This window comes from Macrobrachium rosenbergii, chromosome 12 (assembly GCF_040412425.1).
Source record: "Macrobrachium rosenbergii isolate ZJJX-2024 chromosome 12, ASM4041242v1, whole genome shotgun sequence".
Taxonomy (NCBI): Eukaryota; Metazoa; Arthropoda; class Malacostraca; order Decapoda; family Palaemonidae; genus Macrobrachium; species Macrobrachium rosenbergii.
In genome coordinates, this window is record NC_089752.1 from 84,366,108 (window position 1) to 84,389,006 (window position 22,899).

Genomic DNA, 22,899 nt, shown 5'->3' on the forward strand with positions numbered 1-22,899 from the left:
GACTAATACAACTCTTAGTTATTATGTCTCTATGTTTTAGAACGTATTTGCAACACTAGTGCATTTAAATTTTTATTGAGACGATACAGGTCAAATTAGATCAATTTAAACTATCTACTGTACAGGTAAAGATATACAGAGAATGTAAAAATGTGTGAGCGCTAACTATTAGAGAGAGAGAGAGAGAGAGAGAGAGAGAGAGAGAGAGAGAGAGAGAGAGAGAGAGAGAGAGAGAGAGAGAGAGCCAACACGAACGGTAAAGAATCGCCTGGTTCAAAGGTTGTCATTACTTAAGAGAGTGAAATTATTTATCAGTTATTACAGAGACTGAGAGAATAACACAAGAGAGAGAGAGAGAGAGAGAGAGAGAGAGAGAGAGAGAGAGAGAGAGAGAGAGAGAGAGAGAGAGAGAGAGAGAGAGAAACAACACGAACGGTTAAAGAATCCCTGGTTCAAGGGTTGTCCTTACATAAGAGAATGAAATTATTTATCAGTTATTACGGAGACGGAGAGAATAACACAAGAGAGAGATTGAGAGAGAGAGAGAGAGAGAGAGATTGAGAGAGAGGACTTGAAATGAGAAGTATATTATTGGTGACTTGAAAGTCAAGACCAATTTATTTATGAATTACAGTATTACAAAGAGAGAGAGAGAGAGAGAGAGAGAGAGAGAGAGAGAGAGAGAGAGAGAGAGAGAGAGAGAGAGAGAGAGAGAATTACAAGAAAAATTTGACCATTGATTAGCAACACTCTCATTCTTGTCATGTTAAATGACATGTCTGACAGCTTTTGCCTTCCACCTTCTTACAAAAGATGAGGGAAAAATTTGTTTGTTCAAGATAATACAAATTTTGTATTACAGTTTTATTATTATTATTATTATTATTATTATTATTATTATTATTATTATTATTTGAAAATTAGTACATATTATTACTTAAAAGTTTATCATACAAATAAACATACCTGTTTACATGTACCATAAAAATTCATCTTACTAAAAGAACATAAAAATTCATCTCACTAAAGAGAGAGAGAGAGAGAGAGAGAGAGAGAGAGAGAGAGAGAGAGAGAGAGAGAGAGAAGAGAGAGAGATCAGAGAGAAGTTGTTACTTTTAATAATATTTAATGTTATTTAATTTACCATAAAAGCTTGAAAACTTATAAATTACATAAAAAATCAAACAAACACTTTTGCTGGGTTTCTCAGTGTAACGGAAATGTTCGCGTGTCTGAAAAACTCGTGTATGACCATTAGTTAGGTTCCAATAAAAAATTCGTGTGTCTGATGAATCTTTTGTGCAACTCCTGAATTTCGCAAGTTCGAGGTATTACTGTATATTAATATATGAGACTCCTAGACTCAAAACCCAAGAACAAATTCCTGGGGTTCAAGAGCCCCCTCACCACATCAAGATGGTCCCACATCGAGGGGGGAAAAAGAAAGACTTACTAATATACTCATGGAACTTATCACCCTACATAACAAAGATAAAATCACACATAAACAATTTTGGATCCTATACCAATTAAAAATAACACAAGCTGCTTGCAATATAAGTGAAAGTTTTCACACAAAACCTATTATTTAATATGGTAAACTCTATATAAAATTCAACGAATACAACAAATCTGTTTGTAAAATTAATTACCTCTGACAATATCTTCACCAAATCTTTTGATAAATGAGAATCCTCTCCTCTATCAAAAAAGCTGATGGCACGACCACAATTCCCAACACGACCAGTGCGACCAATGCGATGGACGTATTCATCAACTTCCTTGGGTAAATCAAAGTTTATCACACATCCTATGCCTGGAATATCTGAAAAAAAAATGAGAGCTTCAAGATACTATCAACAATACTTTCAAAATTTCCAGATATGAACATGATGCACAGAATTTGGAGCAAGTCTATGAATGAATAATTGTAAATTTTAGGCAATGTGACTACTTACCAGTGACTGATTATAGAGCATTAAATCTATAAAAAAATAAAAACTTCTACACAATCAAAAATACATTTAAAGAGAAACATTATTACTATTAATAAGTTATTATTATTATTATATAGTTTAACCAGACCACTGAGCTGATTAACAGTTCTCATAGGGCTGGCCGGAAGGATTAAAGTGAAATGGAGTCCCAGGTCTAGGCCATAGGCCAAGCACTGGGACCTCATGATAAATGAACCTGAAATTTAAAAAATAAATATGCAAAATGGCACATGCTTCTACACAAGGAACACATGCACACATTAAATACATTTACTCATGTTTCCATCTGCACAATAAAAAACCAAGCAATGATAAAAATCAGAATAAGTTAAGACTTTTAAAATTTGTATTTCTTTATTCATTAAATGGACATTGGGCTTTTATATTTCCATAAATTATTTTTATATTTTAACAATTAAATTACAGCTCCTAATGATATTAAAATTGGAACAATTGAAAATATTGGAGACTGACAAAATTTCAGCAATTGATCTATTTCCAAGTTGATAACTGTTGTTGGTTATATTTTGGACATTTACATAACACACAGTTAATTGTTATTATCACTTTGCATTCTGCGCATTCAGGAGCAGGGTTATGTGGGCTGCTCATTAAGTGTCCATGTGTCAGACGAGTTTGTCAAAATTACTTGCGTTTCTCTCTCCCTTTGGTATGAACTCCATTTTCTAATACCTGGTTTTATTTGTAATTTATAATTTTCTGGGTCTTTATTCCATATATTTAGCCATTTATTTATAATACCTATTTTTAAGTGTTACATAATCATTAACAGGGATATTTACATTTGACTTGTCATATCAGCTGCTTCTTTGGCTGCTTTATCAGCCTCTTCATTTCCATTAATCCCTACATGGACAGGGATCAAACATATTTCTATATTTTTCCCATTATTATACTGTACACCTTATGGAGTAATAATTTAATTTGTTGTACAATATTATTTTTGGTCTGTAACTCTAAATGGCTTCTATAGTTCTTCTTGAGTTGCTATAAACCACAAAACTATTTCATGAATTTTCTTTAATTATTTTTATGGCTGATGCTATTGCACACAACTACTGTAAATACTGAGGCATTATCAGGTAGAGAGAACTGATATGTTTCATCTTGGGATACTGCAGCATATCCCACTCCATATTACGATTGAGATCCATCGATGTATATTGCATAATGTGGACCTTTTGGGATTATATGTTCTACTGTATGTTGTCTATGGTGTTCTGGGGTTTATGAGTAACTTATTGATAAATATTTCAAGTGTTCATATTCTTATTTTATTCATCGTCCAAGGAAGAGGTAATTTTACTACTGAAGGTAACTGCATACTTATATTCAGTGACTCAAACACTCTTCTAGCTCTAACAAGGAGAGGTGGTAGTAATAGTATTTAAGTGGATGATTGTTTATAAATACATCTCTGAATTCAAATAATTGTTGGCAAATCACTTATCTGAATTCTTAGGGGATTTGTCATTGTTATCAATTCTCTATGGAGAGGAGAAAGAGTGGCAGTTCACCACATTCAAATTGTCAATATGAGGTAGGTGATGATCTAAAGGCTCCCGAACATATTCTATGGCCTTCGTTGTGAATTGGATCCAATGCTTTCACCAGTGCACCTGATGCTGTGCCATATATTTCGCTTCCATAATCAATGATAGACAGTACAGTAATGGTGTCTATCGGCTCCCCAAGTGGTATTCGATAGTTTTTTTAATGAGATTTAATGCTCTTTTACATTTTGACTTCATGTATGTTATGTGGGCTTTCCAATTAAGTGAGTATCAAACACTAATCCTAAAATTTTGCAGTTTTTCCAATCAGTATATAGTGCAACCCCCGTATTCGCGTTGTCAACGTTCGCGGACTCACGCATTCACGGGTTTCTCTGCGGAACATATCTAGCCATCATTCGCGGAAAATTCGCCGATTCGCGGTATTTTTCAGAGAAATATTCACTAATTACTGTATTTTCATATAATTTTCATGAATAAATGCACTTTTTGTGATAAAACTATTAAAATATTCAGGTATAAGCATTTTTACAGGGTTTTTCTGTGTTTAAGCTATCAAAATGGGCAGTTCTAAGTGTTTTTAGAGGGTTTTAAGCCTTCATGGATTGGACCCATTCGCTGGGGTGTGGACGCATCCCATAAACGAATACATTGGGGTTCACTGTAGTATGATTTTTTATTTTTAAATCTATTTCTTCACCTTTTCTCTACATTTTATTTTTATAAAACATGACTGCTTGAGTCTTATGTATGGATAATTTAAATCCAACAGATGAGGCCCATTCATTTATTTTTATTACAGTTTTATTACTGATTCACTCTGAATGTTTTATGAGATGCTGAATAATACTGTATAAGGTAAAATCATCCATACAGAGGTTACTTTTAATTCCAATTGGTAGATTATTACTGATATTTATTGCTAAAATAAAGTGTGCCACTAAGGACGCTTCCTTGTGGAACACCACTTTCAAGCAAAAAGTTTTTGACAAAACATCATCAATTCTCACCTGAAAAGTGTGATCTGTCAGGAAGTTTTGGATAAATTTATGTAAATGTCCACGGATGCTATTTACAGTATATCTGTTTTTAATATTGCATACCTCCAAGTACAGTAGTATCGTATGCCTTTTTAACCTTTTTAATTATGAAAAAAGGCAGCTACAGTGATTTGTTTTCTTACAAATCCTCTACGAATGTGATCCTCTAAGTAAGACTGAGAACTTAATGTCGATCTACTACATTGTCAGCTGAACTGAGTGGCAGTTAAAATTCTATTTTCTTGAATGTGCCATTTTAGTTGAGCATTTACCATTTTCTCTAGTAATTTGCATAAACAACTTAAAGAAATTGGCCTCTAATTAATTTCATTACTGGAGCCTTTCCAGGTTTGGGGATACGAATTATAATAGCATTTCACCATTCATCATTAAATAAATTTTGAAGACATAATTATAAAACTATATAACAGGTATGACTCTGCCAAAGGTGCTAAATGGAAGATCATCTCAAAACAAATTTTGTCACCTCCAGAGCAGATTTCTTGCTGCACAAGAGAGCATACTCCAACTCTTCCATATTAAATTTTCTATTATAATATATATCTTTTATTGTTTCAAAACTTGTTACTAATATTTTTTTTTGTGCAAGAGTGGTCATCAAATTTTTAACACTGTTCCTATTAAATAACTTATTTCTTTTGGATAAAGATTGACTGATTTATGTCTATTAATTAACGCCATAATAAAATTAGATAGGAAACTAAGAATAAATAAGTTTAAAAGGAGTTTCATATACAAAATATCTAAAAATATATATGTATCTAATTTCTATTCAAATATACAATCCATACATATACATACTACATGTATATGATCTAAATTTTGTTGAGGAGGCCTGCCTACATGACTGCTTTATATTACAATTCTCACTGAGAATAATTGTAGCTAAGATAAAGTATCCTTCTGTGTCATGTCCCAGGGCAGGAGCCTATATCTCAGATTCCCAAGACTGGGACATTGATTGACCAAGTGCCGGAACCCATCAGGATTATTCAGCGTCGTAATAAAGGTGAAATATATAAATTAATGATATGATTGATAATGAATAAGTGAATGATGATATACTAATAAAATTCAGTATTAAAATATTTAAGTAAAAAATGAAGAATGATATAAGATAGAACCAACAAAAAATAAGTATATATTAAACTTCTATATTCAAAATATATACTTAGTATAAGAATAAATATGACTAGAATCTTTTTTACTAATCATACTGAAATCATATCTCATTAAAATAACCAGATTCTTTCAGATAACTCTTAAGGTTATCTACCTCAACATCATCATTTAAAATTTCTAAAAGTCTTCCCAGTTAGTAAGTACTTTGCCTGAAGGCGATTAAATTTAGGACAGTGCACCAGCATTTGCTCAACGGATAGCTGACCACCACAGTGAGCACAAACTGGGGCACTGGTTCCCTTTAAAATATAGCTATGAGTGAAGCTGGCATGGCCAATCCTAAGCCGTGTTAGGATGATCTCAAATCTTCTGTTACGATTAAAACCCGAACTCCAAAAATCGATATTTTCTAATGTTTCTGTATTTCCTATTTGTGGATAAAATGGGGGAAGTCCATCTCTGCTGCCATTTTGTACAAATGTATCGTCTGATTTGACCAGTAAATGTCTCACAGTCAAGGGCACAATACAGTCATTGCAGAACGGAGGACTTTCGCCAGATATAAAAACTTGACTTGACTTATTAAAGATTATCTGGCGTCACAACTGCTAATGGTTACTGACGCCACTAAAATGGGATATATAATGCACATATACGTATACCCAAACAAATAAATACATTCATACACATATACATACACACAAAAAATTATTACCTTAAAATAGAAGCATTAAAAACTTATTTAAATCTGATAAAATAAACCAATAGATATTCGTAAAACATATTAAACTTAACCGATTATAGTAAAAAGTAAATCTTATTTAAAATAGCAATGGCATTTATAAAACTAAACAGGCTACTTTCATGAAAATCATCCCCTAAAATCTTGGCAAGTGTTAGAACTTTTTTTTTTTTTTCATTCAATTTACCTTATTTTGTTATTTTAGTATCACCATCAGGGTTTAAGTTTTCTTCCTCCACATTATTTTGAGTTTCCTTTCCAGTTCTGATCCTTGGCCTGTTTTTTCTCAGAGTCCTGTTTTTGGTTTCCTTGGGGCAATCCAAGGTGTATTCAGAATTCCCTGTGCCCTAGTTGAGCAGTCTAGTTCTGGCCTTTGTGTTGATACAATATTTAGGATTACAGCAAGTTTGCACCTACATTCTGCAAATATTCGCTTTTCCTTCGCAGTGATATCCAGTTGCAACGCTGCTCCCTCATCTTGCTGTAGCCTTGTGCCTGTATCTGCCTGGGGGACCTCGCTGTGAGCAGGTATAAGTCCTTAACTTAAGTTTGGTGATGGAGAGACATGGACTGTTTGTGTGGATTATTATTATTATTAAAGTAGTTTAACCAGACCACTGAGATGACTTGCAGCTCTCATAGGGCTGGCCCGAAGGATTAGATAATAACACTAGGTCCAGGCCTGAGGCCAAGCACTAGGACCCAATACATCAGTCGGTACAATGATGAATGAATTGAAATGAAATTAATAACTGCATTTAGGCACATCTTCTCATGCTGAAACACATACATACAATAAATACATTTACTCAGACTTCCTTACATACATACTAAAAAGATATATTAAAATTCAGAATATAATTAAGCAACATTTTAAAATTATGCCCTTTTTTTAAATTCAACACGTTGAAAGGGTTTTCGTGCTTTTATGATTTACTTTTCATGTTTTATTAATTAAATTACAGTTCTTCAAGAACATCACAATTGGAACGACTGAAAATGTAAAAGATTCTGACAAAATTTCTTTCATTGATCCATTTCCAAAAGTTGACATTGGCTGTTGGTCATACTTTGGACACTCACATAACACATGTCTGACCATTATTATTACCCTGCACTCTGAGCACTTGGGAGCCGGGCCATGTGGGTTGCCCATTAAGTGTCCATGTTTCAGATGAATACGATCTATTCTGAGTCATGTTAAAATTACTTGTGCGTGTCTCTCTCTCTCTGATATGATGAACTCCATTTTTTAACATTAGGTTTTATTTCTTTCAATTTATTACTTTCAGGTTCTTCATCCCATATATATTGCCATTTATTTATGATACCCATTTTTATGCGTGTTACATAATCAGTAACAGGGATATTTACATTTGATCTTATCATGTGAGTTGCTTCTTTGGCTGCTTTGTCTGCATCTTCATTTCCTTTGATTCCTACATGGGCAGGGATCCAACATATTTCTACATTTTTTCCATTATTATGTAAGTTATGGAGATATAATTTAATTTCTTGTACTATATTATTTTTGGATTTGTAACTTTGAATAGCTTCTATAGCACTTCTCGAGTCACTAAAAACCACTAAATTATTAAATGAAGATTCTTTAATTATTTTTATAGCTGATGCAATTCCATACAATTCTGCTGTAAATATGGAAGCATTATTAGGAAGAGAGAACTAATAAGTTCTTGGTCTTGAGATACTGCAGCATATCCCACTCCATGTTCTGATTTAGATCCATCTGTATGTCTTGCGTAATGTGGATCTTTTTGGCTTATATGTTCTACCACATGTTGTCTATGGTGTTCTGATGTATACGAGTTACTTTTTGATAAATACTTGAGGTGTGCGCAAATTCTCATTTTATTCATTCTCCAGGGAGGAGGTGATTTTACTACTAAAGGCACTTGTATATTTATATTCAGCGACTCAAACAATCTTCTAGCTCTAATTGGGAAAGATGGTGGATGGTTCTCTACAAATACATCTCTTAATTCAAATAATTTTTTGGCTGGAGAATCACTAGTTTGAATTCTTAAAGCACTTTTCATTGTTACTAACTCTCTATGGAGAGACAAAGGCAGTTCACCACATTCAACTTGTAACGATGACTTTGGTGATGATTCTAAAGGCTCCTGAGCATATTCTAAGGCCTTCATTGTGAACGGGGTCTAACATTTTCAGAGCTGCACCATATGCTGAGCCATATGCTTCGCTTCCATAATCAATGATGGACAGAACTGTTGCTTTATACAGTACAGTGAGGGTATGTCTATCGGCTCCCCAAGTCGTGTTTGATAGTTTTCTAATTAGATTTAATGCTCTTTTACTTTTAGATTTTACATATGTAATGTGGGCTCTCCAGTTCAAGTGGGTATCAAATACTAACCCTAAAAATTTTGCTGTTTGGGCAATTGGTATATTACGCTTTCTGATTTTTAAATCTATTTCCTCACCTTTTTCCACTTTTTATTTTTATAAACTATGATTGCTTGAGTTTTATCTATGGAAAATTTAAAGCCTACAGATGAGGCCCATTCATCTGTTTTTACTATGCTTTTATTAATGATTCGTTCTGCATGTTTTATTCGAGATGCAGAATATATGGCAAAATCATCAATACACAGTTTACTTTTAATGCCAATAGGTAGATTTTTACTGACATCATTAATTGCTAAAGTAAAGTGTGCCACTATGGAACACCATTTTCAAGTGGAAATGTTCTAGACGGATCATCATCAGTTCTCACCTGAAAATTGTGATTTGTCAAAAAGTTCTGTATAAACCTAGGTAAATGTCCACGGATGTTGTTGTTTTGTAAAGTTTTTAATATAGCATTCCTCCATGTAGTATCGTATGCTTTTTCAGTGTCAAAAAAAGACAGCTACAGTAATTTGTTTTCATTCAAAATCTCTACGTACAGTATATGGTCTTCTAAGAATCTAATGTAGATCTGTTACACTGTGACCCAAACTGAGTGGAAGTAAAAATTTTATTTTCTCGAATGTGCCATGTTAGTCGAGCATTTCCATCTTCTCTAACAACCTGCATAAGCAGCTTGTTAAAAGAAATTGGTCTGTAATTATTTACATTACTGGGATCCTTTCCAGGTTTGGAGACAGGAATTATTACAGCTTTACGCCATTCATCTGGAAATAAATTTTGAAGCCATAAATGATTATAAAACTCTAATAAGTATGACTTTGCCAAAGGTGCTAAGTGGCAGATCATCTCAAAACAAATATTGTCACCTCCAGGAGCAGATTTATTGCTAATTGCTGTTCGAGAGAGCATATTCCATCTCTGACATACTAAATTTTCTGTTATATTATATATCTTCTATTGTTTCAAAATTTATTGTTATTAATTCTATTTGATTTTTTTTTGTGAGGAAGTGTTCATCTAAATTCTTATCACTACTTACATTTGCTAAATTTTCTCCCATTATATTACTTATTTCTTTTGGATCAAGTGTTCTTTTCCCATCTTTTAATATGGCATGTCTAGGTGGTTTGACATGGGTACCATTTATTTTCCTGAATTTTTCCCATATTTTTTGTATGGGAGTATTACTAGAGAGATCTGATATGTATTTCCTCCATGAAATGATTCTTCCTTGAATTACTTCTTTTCTGAGCTTCGGACCTGTGTCAGCCGGTGAAATGTCCCTTGAGCACACATTTCTAGGTATAAATATTGCTAATATACCAGAGAAAGAAAGCCAACGGGAATGCTGAGGTTACTACCCTCAGAGCGATCACCCATTATGTAACAGGTGTCGGTATAGAGTAGGGTGAGTGAATATGTCCACTACCACAGGACCTAACTCTGTAGAATGTCCCGATGTCATAACCCCCGGTACGAGAAGAGCCATTCCAACGGCAACTCACCCGGCCTGTACCTGACGACCTGAGCGCCACCTACACTCATTCCTTTTTAGCACGCATTTCTGGTAACACACCTTGCTTGTGCTCTCTGTTTTTCACAGTTAATTTGGAATATCATGTCTTCTGTCACTGAAATCACCGCCACTAAGTTAAGTACTCCTCCCCTAGCGGGGTTTTAGTTGTATCGAGGCTGTATTTGGCCCTTAATTTAATAATTATTGGGTCAAATACCGGGCGTTCCTCTGCGTTCGCCCGGCCCCGCCATGATGACCTAGCGGTACGCCTCTACAGACCAGTTCAGTAGAGGTTTCGCTGGGTCATTTACATTAATGTTTTGTCTTACAATTGACGTTACCCCTTCAGGAAGTTCATTTTGGGGAATTTTATCTACATTGAGCGGGCCAGTGTGCTGGTATTAATACTGGTGTTAGTATCAATTCTTTAGGTAGCGCCCTCCCACAGTTTTATGCTTTTAACCCCTTCATAAAGAATTTTTTGGCTTTCACTCCAGTAGATTTTGTTCCCCAGGCCGGTGCTGTCTTACAGTCGGTTTTTCTGAATTGTGATACAATGGATGACATGGATATTTATGGATTAATATTACTTTAGCTTAGCGTCAGGAGCGGCCATTTTGGTTGCCCACTTCCTGTTCGCTTCGCTCGGGTAGAACATACCCCTAGCACAAGCGTTTATTATTTTATAATTTTGACTTGTTTATGTATTGATGTATTGTTGTTGGTTACATTTTACCAGTATATTTTTGTGTTTTGTGGTTCTAGCCTGACCCTCTCGCCTTAATCGATGGGTTAGGCTACGTAGGTTAGCTTTGCTCATTGACTCTGCTCCCTTCTCTCCCGACTTTGTAGCTTGAGTCGTGGAAGGAGGTGTGGGCCGGTGAAGGGAGCGCCACGTTCGTTGTTCCATCCGCTGTTCCGTATGTTTTGGGTATGCTTGGATTCTCTGTTAATCCTTCTCCCCCTCTAATGAAGGGAGAAAAGTGATTCGCAATGCATAGCCCTGTGCCCTACATGTCGGTCTTCGGTTGGCCTTCTGAACAAAAATTCTCTCCCCTTCACAGTCCCCCCCTACCTCCCCTTCCTCCACTCTCTCCCTCTTTTTCCCTTTATGGGCTTCGTCTTCAGGGAAAAGATGAGAGTTTGGTTGCAGTAATCCAATGTGCTTAGCCTAACCTCTTTTCGTAACTTCTGGCAAGTGTCTTCTTCCCCCTTTGGTGGGAAGCTCGGTACATCTCAACACCTAGTAAGGGGGTTGAGGCCAGTGTTTGGTGGTTTCCCCCACTCAGTCGGCCTTAGTATTGTGACACAGCCATGTCGTTACTCCCCCACCTTTCCCCTGTATAGCAGGTGATGTGTTATCCCTCCCCGTGTGTGGAGCGTCGTCCTCTCGGGGCCGTCACTCTCTGGGCGGGTGGACCTAGACGGGTCTCCAATTGGAGGTTATCCACCCTCCTGGTATCCGTTTTAGCGTCACACACCTCGCTAGTGTTTCGTTTGTTCGCTTCCTCATTGGTTCGCGGAACTCCGGACACTTTCAGGGCCTTCACAACCCTAGCTGACTCCGTCGGTACCCCCGTTGCCGCTAGCCTTTTCCACTCTGGTGGTCTTTGGTTTTAGTAGGTTGGCTTTACTATGGACACACGAGAACTGCTCTAATAGTGAACCACTCCGCCCCTACATAGCAACCAGTGGCGGGGGTAGCGGGGTTTCCCGGGTCTCAGTACTGGAATGACATGTCCAGCATTTAAAAAACTGCTATTCCATGTATTTAACCAGCGAATTTTCTGCCGGTCTCCGGCACCTATGGCAATTATATTTAATTCTAAGTGCGCATGACTTTAGGTTAAGATATATATATCATTCACGTCGGATTATATCCGGCGTCACTTAACTTACTCTGTCATGTTGCATGATTTTAGGTTAAAGTAGATATTATTTCCGTCGGTTTAACTCCGGCGTTCCTTAACTTATTTGCCATAAATAATGTTTGTTTGCTTCACCGGACTACTCCGGTAGGACTAATCTGCTAATTGCATGACCTGTTATCTGCTCGAGCATAAGGCCCCTATCTCCGCCGGATTTACTCCGGCGTGCCTTCAGTTAAGCATACTCATATACAGTTTATCCATACAGATGGTACGCTGCCAGGAGTCCAGGTGCACCGCAGTGCTGCACCAGCCCTGCGGCCATGTTGTCTGCCGCTCCCACTCCGGCTGCGCAGTCAGGGTGGGAGACTTGATCGTTTGGCACCCGGATGGATGTGACGTGTGCTACGCCTTGTTTGAACAGTTCCAGGACAAGTCGGTAAGCCTAAAGTTATGGCCTTTAGTTTACCTGGTTCCTTGACTTATTTGATAGTTTATAAGGTTTTTGTTATATCCCTTATATATATTTTAAGTCCTTGGTGTGCAGTTACTTAGTCCTTGTTATTTTCAGGCTAATCAAGCTTCTTGCAACGCTTCCTTGGCCACCCTTAGGAGTTGGGTGGCTGGCTTTGGGAGGAACGTCCCGTCGGGGAGGCCATATGTTCTCTCGGAGGTCATCTGTAGCCTCCTCTTCCCCGGCGCGCGGTTCACTGCGGCTGTCCCAGCAGAAGTGGCAGCCCCTTTGATTGAACATATCCGGGAAGCGACGCAGCCCTCCCAGGATGTCATAGCAGCGGAAGTGTCAGCAGAAGTGGTGGCCATTAACTTGGACCTGGAGCCCATGAATGTGGAACCGGACCAGGAGGTAGGTAGGGAGGTAAGTGAGGCAGGGGGAGCGGACTCCCTTTTTAATTCCCCTTCATCCTCTGTATCTTCTTTCCAGGGTTTCCAGAAGTCCTCCTACCTTGGGGATAGGTCAACATCGACCATCCCCAAGGTAAAAAAGTCACTGAAAGGTAAGGGATATAAGTCCTCTTCCTCCCGCAAGGCAACTCCCTTTCCCCCGGGGAAGTCACGGGCTTCTAGCCCTGCGGCTTCTGTTGCTAGTGACACTCCCTCTGTAAAGGGGTCGAGAGCAAGGGCAGCCAAAGCCAGCCCCCCTCGTCAACCTGCTTCCAATTTCCAGGAATTGGCAAGCATGCTGCTTGATACAATCAACAAGCAGATGGACGAGAGGTGGAAGACGGTATTGGAAAAGCTGCAGAGCCAGGAGACCAAGATCTCCGGGCTCGTGAGCTCTGGCAAGGCAGCTCCGTCCTTCACCATTCCGGATGCCTCCGCCCTTCCTCCTTTCGATAAGGGGAACCCTTGGCGCTTAGCTCTTCACACTCCCCAGCATGAGGATACTTTAACCATTGAGGGCCTAGGGACGCGCAGACTTCAGAAGTTGGAGTTCTTTCCTCCAGGTCTACTTCCCCCCTACCCAGGCTTCGCTAGATTGACAGAGGAAGCTTGGGTGAGAACAGATAAGGTCCCTAAGGAGACAGTCATCTTTCCTAGGGATCAGGCTCAATCGGCTCTGCTTCGCACCCTTGCGGTGTGGGAAGCAGAAAACACAAAGCTGACCCCCTTCAAAGGAAATTTTACGATGTTTTCTTTGGGGGATAGGATAGCAACTCCTAGCATGTCGAAAGTGGCTCAGGCAACTCTTCAGGCATGCATGGAGGGTAAGTCGATGCCGCAGCTCCGGGAGACCGATCCCACCTCTTTGGTCCTCCCCGGTGACTCCGAATTCTGGAACGAAGTTCCGTCCACCTTCACGGCGGGCAAGCTGGACCCAGACTGTGCGTCCACTCTCTTCAGTGAGCAGCTTCCCAAAATTCCGGAGGCCCTCCTGAAGCCGGAGTTCGACGCTAGGTGTCGGCTGAGCCGTGCAATGAACTCCTTGCGTATGGCAGAGGCGACATCTGTGCTGTATACAGATGAACCCTTTTCCAGGTCTTAACTAAATCTCTGCTGGCGGGATTCCAAGCAGACCTGTTTGACTTTACAGTGGCAAGGACGAACTGTCGCAAACATATTTTTGCGGACGCCACTATTAGGCACGAGCCTAATAAACTGATGAAAAGCTCGTTTTGGGGGGCTAATTTATTCCCCGAGGACGGCGGAAGCAACCAGGGCCAACCAGAGCCTCCGCTCCCGGTGGGGTATTCCCGCCAAACATAAAATCTCAGTCCTCCGGTTCCCATGGCAGGTCAGGGAAAAGGTATAAGAAGTTTAGGAGGCCACAAACCCCAACCGTAGTCCAGGCTGTACCAGTCTCACCGGTCGGTCAGCCTTCCACCTCAAAGGCCCAACCCCAACAGTTTGTGCTGGTGCAGCCGGCACAGCATTCCCTTGCCTCCCCCACCTTTGTGACGTCTCCGGCATACAATCCATCCTATGAAAGCCATGGTTCCTTTCGTGGCTTCAATAAAAATGCAAGGGGAAGCCGAGCAAGGGCTGCCTTCAGAGGCAAGGCTGCATTGCGGTCCCTCTCCCGGGGAAGAGGTGGCCGGGGCAGAGGAAGTAAACCTTCCCCTTCCCAATGAAAAGATTCAGGTAGGCAGGAGGCTTTACCTGTTTCGGAATCAGTGGACCTCCAGCCCATGGGCCCACAGTATAGTCTCCAAGGGACTGGGTTGGAGTTGGGTCAAGGACCCACCACCTCGGGTCAGGTTCCATCAACCCCCTTCACAAGCACTGCGGGACTTCGCGAAGGAACTACTCCAAAAATGGGCCATAAAGAAAGTGAGGCACCTGAAATTCCAAGGCAGACTGTTCAGCGTCCCCAAAAAAGGCTCCGCTCAACAAAGAGTAATCTTGGATCTGTCTCGTCTCAACCTTTACATAGAATGCGACAAATTTCGCATGCTTACAATCTCTCAGGTACGGACTCTACTTCCTCGTGGAGCCGTCACCACGTCTATAGATCTTTCAGACGCATACTATCACGTCCCGATTGCGAGAAACTTCTCTCCTTACCTAGGATTCAGGCTGGGAAGGCAAGCTTATGCATTCAGAGTCATGCCATTCGGGCTCAACATAGCGCCCTGAATATTCACCAAGCTGGCAGAGACAGTAGTACAGCAGTTACGGTCCCGGGGGATCATGCTAGCCACATACCTAGATGACTGGATAATCTGGGCATCCACCGTCGGGGAATGCCGGAGAGCTACAGCCATAGTGATCGAGTTTCTGGAGTCCCTAGGCTTTCAGATAAACAGGGAGAAATCCCGGCTAACACCGGAACTCGGTTTCAGTGGCTAGGTATCCAGTGGGACCTAGACTCACACAGACTGTCTCTTCCGCCAGCCAAAAGGAGAGAGATAGCCAAGGCTACCAGGCAGTTCCTCAAGTGCAGGAAAACTTCTCGCAGGACTCAGAAGAGGATCCTGGGCTCTCTTCAGTTCGCATCTGTCACAGATCTGCTGCTGAAGGCAAAACAGAAAGACATAAACAGAATGTGGCGGAGACGAGCCAATATCAAACTCAGGGACAAGGTGTCTCTGGTCCCTCCAGTTTTGAGAAAAAGACTCCGGCCGTGGTCAACAGTCAAGGGCCTGTCAAAATCGGTGCCCCTTCAATTTCCTCCTCCATCACTAGTAATTCACACAGACGCTTCATTAAGCGGCTGGGGAGGATATTCTCAAGACAAAAAAGTACAAGGAACATGGTCCACAATGTTCTGCCAGTTCCATATCAACATCCTGGAAGCAATGGCAGTGTTTCTGACTCTGAAAAGGCTTCACCCTTCTAAACAGATCCCTATCAGGCTAGTTTTGGACAGTGCAGTGGTGGTACACTGTATAAACAGGGGAAGCTCCAAGTCGAGTCGTATCAATCAAGTGTTGATAGCCATCTTCTCTCTGGCGGAAAAGCACAAGTGGCACCTATCAGCCACTCATCTTGCAGGGGTCCAGAATGTCATTGCGGACTCTCTGTCCAGGTCAACTCCGCTGGAGTCGGAGTGGTCTCTGGACAGAGCCTCGTTCGATTGGATTTGCCCTCAGGTTCCAGGTCTCCAGGTAGACTTGTTTGCCACGGAGAACATCCACAAACTTCCTTCTTATGTGGCCCCCAACCTGGACCCTCAAGCTCATGCCACAGATGCAATGACATTAGACTGGAACAAGTGGCAGAGGATGTACCTGTTCCCTCCGGTAAACCTGCTGCTGAAAGTGCTGCACAAACTCAGGTCTTTCAAGGGGCAGGTGGCTCTGGTAGCTCCCAATTGGCCGAAGAGCAGCTGGTACCCTCTTCTGCTGGAGCTGAAATTCAAGTGTCATCTGTTACCCAGACCCAAACTGACACAAGTAGTACAACCCCGGACTGTGTCAGCTTCCTCAAGAATTCTGAATGCCCTGGCTTTGTGGACTTTATGAAATTCGCCGCTCAGAGAGGGGCGGACATAAGACCCAGTTAACACTCTGTTCTTGGAATCAGATAAAAGAGAATCTACTCTCAGGCAGTACGATTCAGCAGTTAACCCTTTAACGCCGAAGCCCTATTTACAAAAACGTCTCCCGTATGCCGGCGGCGTTCGTGAGTTAGCCGAATCGGAAAAAGTTTTTTCAAAAATCACAGCACGCTTAGTTTTTAAGATTAAGAGTTCATTTTTGGCTCATTTTTTTTGTCATTGCATGAAGTTTAGTATGCAACCATCAGAAATGAAAAAAATATCATCATATATAAATATTGGAATATATGACAGCGAAAAAAAAACTCTTATATAATTGTATACAAATCGCGCTGTAAGCAAAACGGTTAAAGCTAATGAGTTAATTTTTTTTAGTTGTATTGTACACTAAATTGCGATGATTTTGGTATATAAAAAATTGTAAAACGATCAAAGCAACACGGAGAAAATGTTATCACAATGATGCATGAATTCGTAACGTGCGGACATAAAAAAATTTTTTCAAAAATTCACCATAAATCGAAATATTGTGCTAGAGACTTCCCGTTTGTTGCAAAATGAAGATAATTGATTGAATATTACTAGACTGTAAGTGTTTTAGCTTACAATTGCAGTTTTCAACCATTTCGGTCGAGTTAAAGTTGACCAAAAGTTGAATTTTTTCTATTTATCAAGATTTATATGTAAATATTTCAAAACTGATAAAAGCTACAACCATGAGTTATTTTTTGTTGTATTGTACATGAAATTGCGCACATTTTCATATATAAAACTTTATGTAACGACTAATATAAAGCGGTGCAAATATTACGACAACGAGACGAAAGAATTTCTGAGATGTTCGGCCGAGTTACAGCGCAGACGTAAGGAAAATGTTTTTTTAAAAAATTCACCATAAATCGAAATATTGTGCTAGAGACTTCCTATTTATTGCAAAATGAAGTTAAACGATTGAATATTGCTAGAATGTAAGAGTTTTAGCTTACAATTGCGTTTTTTTACCATTTCGGTCGAGTTAAAGTTGACCAAAGCTTGAAATTTTGGCAGTTATCGTGATTTATGTGAAAATATTTCAAAACTGATAAAAGCTACAACCATGAGCTATTTCCTGTTGTATTCTACATGAAGTTGCGCACATTTTCATATATAAAAGTTTATGTAACGACTAATGTAAAACGATGCAAACATTACGACAACATGACGAAAGAATTTCTGAGATGTTCGGCCGAGTTACCGCGCTCAAACGTAAGGAAAAAAATTTTTTTTTTCAGAAATTCACCATAAATCGAAATATTGTGCTAGAGACTTCCAGTTTGTTGCAAAATGAAGGTACATGATTGAATATTACTAGAATGTAAGAGTTTTAGCTTATAATTGCGTTTTTTTACCATTTCGGTCGAGTTAAAGTTGACCGAAGCTTGAAATTTTGACAGTTATCGTGATTTATATGAAAATATTTCAAAACTGATAAAAGCTACAACCATGAGTTATTTTCTGTTGTATTGTACATGAAATTGCACACATTTCCATATATAAAACTTTATGTAACGACTAATATAAAACAGTGCAAACATTACGACAACGTGACGAAAGAATTTCTGGCGCGGACGTAAGGAAAAAGTTTTTTCAGAAATTCACCATAAATCGAAATATTGTGCTAGAGACTTCCAATTGGTTGCAAAATGAAGGTAAATGATTGAATATTACTAGATCGTAAGATTTTTAGCTTAAAATTGCGTTTTTTTACCATTTCGGTCGAGTCAAAGTTGACCGAAGGTTGAAATTTTGGCAGTTATCGTGGTTTATATGAAAATATTTCCAAACTGATAAAAGCTACAACCATGGGTTGTATTTTGCTGTATTGTACATGAAATTGCGCATATTTTCATATATAAAACTTTATGTAACGGCTAATATAGAACAGTGCAAAAATTACGACAAAATGACGAAAGAATTTATGAAATTTTCGGCTGAGTTACCGCCCGTGCGTAAGAAAAAAGTTTTTTTCAAAAATTCACCATAAATCGAAATATTGTGCTAGAGACTTCCAATTTGTTGCAAAACGAAGGTACATGATTGAATATTACTAGAATGTAAGAGTTTTAGCTTTTAATTGCGTTTTTCGACCATTTCGGTCGAGTCAAAGTTGACCGAAGGTTGAAATTTTTTGTAGTCGACATACGGTACATCCACTCGGCACCCAACAGACAATTTTAGTCGACGTATGATACGTCCAATAGGCGTTTAAGGGTTAAAAAACTGGCATCTTTCCTTAAACATTCTGAAGCTCAGGTTATGACCGCAAATTTGGCAATCTCTTTCTTTAGGTCATTGTTTGAAAAAGGTCTAGCTGCAGCTACAATTACCACAGCTAAGTCAACCTTGAAGAAAGTGTTTTTGCATGGTTTCAACATTGACCTAACAGACTCATACTTTTCATCAATCCCAAAGGCATGTGCTCGTCTGAGACCAGCGACCCATCCTCACACGGTTTCTTAACGATGTTTTGAAACTAGCATCAGAAACTGATAATGATAACTGTTCATATTTGAGTCTGTTAAGGAAGACGTTGTTCCTAATTAGCTTAGCTTCAGGTGCTAGGATATCGGAACTGTCCGCTCTCTCTAGAGGTGTTAATCATGTAGATTTCCTCCCATCAGGAGAAGTTCTTCTTTCCCCAGACCAAAGTTTCCTAGCAAAGAATGAAGACCCCCAGGCTAGGCGGTCTCCTTGGAAGGTTGTTCCTCTTCCACAGGATCCATCCTTGTGCCCAGTCACTACCCTGAGGGCTTACTTAAGGAGAACTTCTCAGGTTTTGTCTGGTCCTCTTTTTATCAGGGAAAAAGGTGGGACACTTTCCTTAAAAGCTATCAGAAAACAGGTACATGATATCCGGGCAGTGGCAACCTCCACAAACTATTTCTACAATATGAATTTTGATCTAAAAAAGTATACGGGTTGGAAATCTCCATCAGTGTTTAAGCGCCACTATCTTAAATCACTGGAAGCTCTGAAGTTCCCTACAGTGGCTGCAGGGAGTATTATCCCTCCCTCCTAATTAGTCTTTCCCCCATTCCCCTCCTGCCTGCCTGCCTCATTTGCTTTCCCTGCCATCTTCTCCTGGGCCACGCATGCTTCACATCCTGGCCCTAGTTTATGTATATATAATGGTACCTGTTTTGCGGTGTTAGGTTTAAGTGGATTTGTAAATTTTCTTTGTATTAGTCTTAAGTTTAAGTACTGTTAATTGTCTATGTTTTAAGGTTACCTTAAGTTTTGATACTATCTGTTCAGAACCTTTTTTTTTTCCACAAAGATTCTTAGTCTTAAGTTTAATGTTTAAGTTATATTTCTCTGCTGCTGAGATAATTAAATTAGGCTTAAGTAATGGTGCCTTTATTTATCTCTACCTTTTATTTGTCACTTATAATCTTTCACCTTGCTTGGTATGATTCTCTGATACAATTTCACCGGCTGACACAGGTCCGAAGCTCAGAAAAGGGATTTTGACAAAGGAAAAATCTATTTCCGAGGAGGACCTGTGTAACTGGGTGACCCTCCCAGGTTATTCAATTTCCCCTAGTAGGCATACCAAGCTAGTTGTGTGGGTGCTAACCTGGAATGAGGGTAGGTGGCGCTCAGGTCGTCAGGTACAGGCTGGGTGAGTTGCCGTTGGAACGGCTCTTCTCGTACCGGGGGTTATGACATCGGGACATTCTACAGAGTTAGGTCCTGTGGTAGTGGACATACTCACTCACCCTACTCTATACCGACACCTGTTACATAATGGGTGATCGCTCTGAGGGTAGTAACCTCAGCATTCCCGTTGGGTTTCTTTCTCTGGTATATTTAGCAATATTTATACCTAGAAATGTGTGCTCAAGGGACATTTCACCGGGTGACACAGGTCCTCCCTCAGAAATAGATTTTTCCTTTGTCAAAATCCCTTTTTTAAATTTTGCAGATATTTTGTTGTATACAGGTTTTAATGTATCAATTTCTAGTAATAATACAGTCATTTTTTGTAAAGTTCTTTCTAATATCGGCAATTTTTTATTCATTTTATTGAACTTTCTATTCAAGTTATCTAATCATCTCCCTATTGAGTATTTTATATCTATTAATTCTGTTAACTCATCAGACCACCAGGGAACTTTGTGTTTTGTTGGATGGGGTTTTGACTTTGGTATTGCTTTATCAGCAGCATTTTTAATGAAATCAAGAAATTTATTAGTTTCATTATGGTCTTTTAAATATTCAAATTGTGGGATATTTCTAGTGTGCATTTCATATTGTTCCCAATCTGCTTTATAAATGTTATAGTGAGGGACATGTTTTGCAGGATTACTTTGCAATAAGGAAATTAATATTGGGAAATGATCACTGGTGTGCAAGTCATCAACTGTATTCCAGTCCAATCTGTCAACTATGCTTGTTATACATAAAGTTAAGTCTACTGAGGAAAATGTTCCATGTGCTTTTGAAAAACGTGCTAATTTCGTCATCATTATACAGCACATGTCATTGGAATCCATGAACTCTTCTATTTTACTACGTCTTCTATTTGAGTTTGTACAATGACAGACCCATATTGGGTTGCCAGCTTCCTCAGGAATGACCACAACAAAACTGAACTATCTGCATATTTGGCAGACACAATCATTTCATTTCAAGCACATGATACATCATACATAATTGTCACTAAAGGGGATGCTGCACTTTGTAGCAAAGCTGAACAAGACACTACTGACCTACAAGGCTGCACTTGTAAAGAGGCAGATACTAGAGTCCTTTTACATGCTGCATATGCTGCAAAGCATGAAGATATCTCAAGTGCAATCGTATGTAGCACACACACTGACGTTGTCATCATAGCAGTATCTAGCATAGAGAAAACTGGTTTGGACAAACTATGGATTAAATTTAGTACAGGAAAAGACATGAGGTTGATACTTATCCATGAAATTGCAGCAGCCACGGGACCAAAAGTCTCAGCCCTTCCGTTTTTTCATGCATTTAGCAGGTGTGACACGGTGTCTGCCTTTCATGGAAAGGGAAAGAAGTCTGCATGGCAAACATGGACTGTGTTTCAGCGTGCCACACCCACCTTCACCAAACTAAGTTCAACATCAGCAGCTGTAGAAGATGAAGACCTGCAAATTATTGAAGAGTTCGTGGTGCCAATATACAACAGAAGCTGTTCATTTAAAAATGTAAATGAGGCTAGACTTGATCTCTTTGCAAGAAAGCAAAGAGCTTATGACTGCATTCCCCCTACAAGGGCTGCTCTTAGAGAGCACTGCAAGGGAGCTGCCTTTCAAGCTGGGCACATCTGGTGCCAGTCTTTAGTATGTCATCCAGTTTTGCCCAGTCCAAGACACTGGGGATGGCAACAGATTGATGGCACCTGGTTTCCTTATTGGACAGATTTGCCAATAGTAGCAAAATCTTGCCAAGAACTGCATAAGTGCAGCTGCAAAAAGGAATGCCATGGCAGGTGCAAGTGCTACAAATCTGGACTTAGCTGCACAGCTCTCTGCAGCTGTACTTGCTAAAACTAAATGATACACAAAACATATTGGTTTCTCTCAGGAGACACATACTTTTTTATCTTTGGCAGCCATTTTGGAAATATGGTGTTCATATGGTGGCCATATTGAAAAGATGGATTCACTTTATCCCTTCATGAAAGTAAGAATGCCAAAATACAAATTCTCAATCATTATATGGACAGTATGCAACTTTTATAGGCTTATGAAATGAAAGTATTTGAAATATGCAGCAAATTTGCCGCCATTGTGAAAAAGTGTTAGCCATCTTGGAAATAGCCAAATATTGAGGTGGCCAGAGATTGATTTTGATTTATGGGGATAATAAAGAGTACTCATGCCAATTCTGTTGCTTGTATCACCATTTGCACTTTTATCCCATTATCCCGCTCCACTATATTGGAAGTTGTCAATTAGTGGTGACGGCTGGCAGGAGGGGCTGGTGAATCTAATTACAATTTTAAAAAAAGTTTAACCAGACCACTGAGCTGACTATCAGCTCTCACAGGGCTGGTCCAAAGGATTAGGATGAAATGAAAAGTCTATCATTATTATTATATAAAAAAATTTAACCAAACCACTGAGCTGACTATCATCTCTCATAGGGCTGGCCTGAAGGATTAGCATCAAATGAAAAGTCTAGGCTAGAAGCCTAGCAC

At 39.3% G+C, this 22,899-nt stretch overlaps 1 protein-coding gene across 1 annotated transcript in view; it reads right to left on the reverse strand.

Moving 5' to 3' along the window:
* Positions 1-22,899, reverse strand: part of LOC136843747 (probable ATP-dependent RNA helicase vasa-like) — a 711,228-nt gene that overhangs the window by 94,155 nt on the left and 594,174 nt on the right. Inside the window, exon 14 of the mRNA XM_067112404.1 lies at positions 1,653-1,825. Coding sequence (XP_066968505.1) covers positions 1,653-1,825 — 173 coding nt within the window. The remainder of the gene's footprint in view (positions 1-1,652; positions 1,826-22,899) is intronic.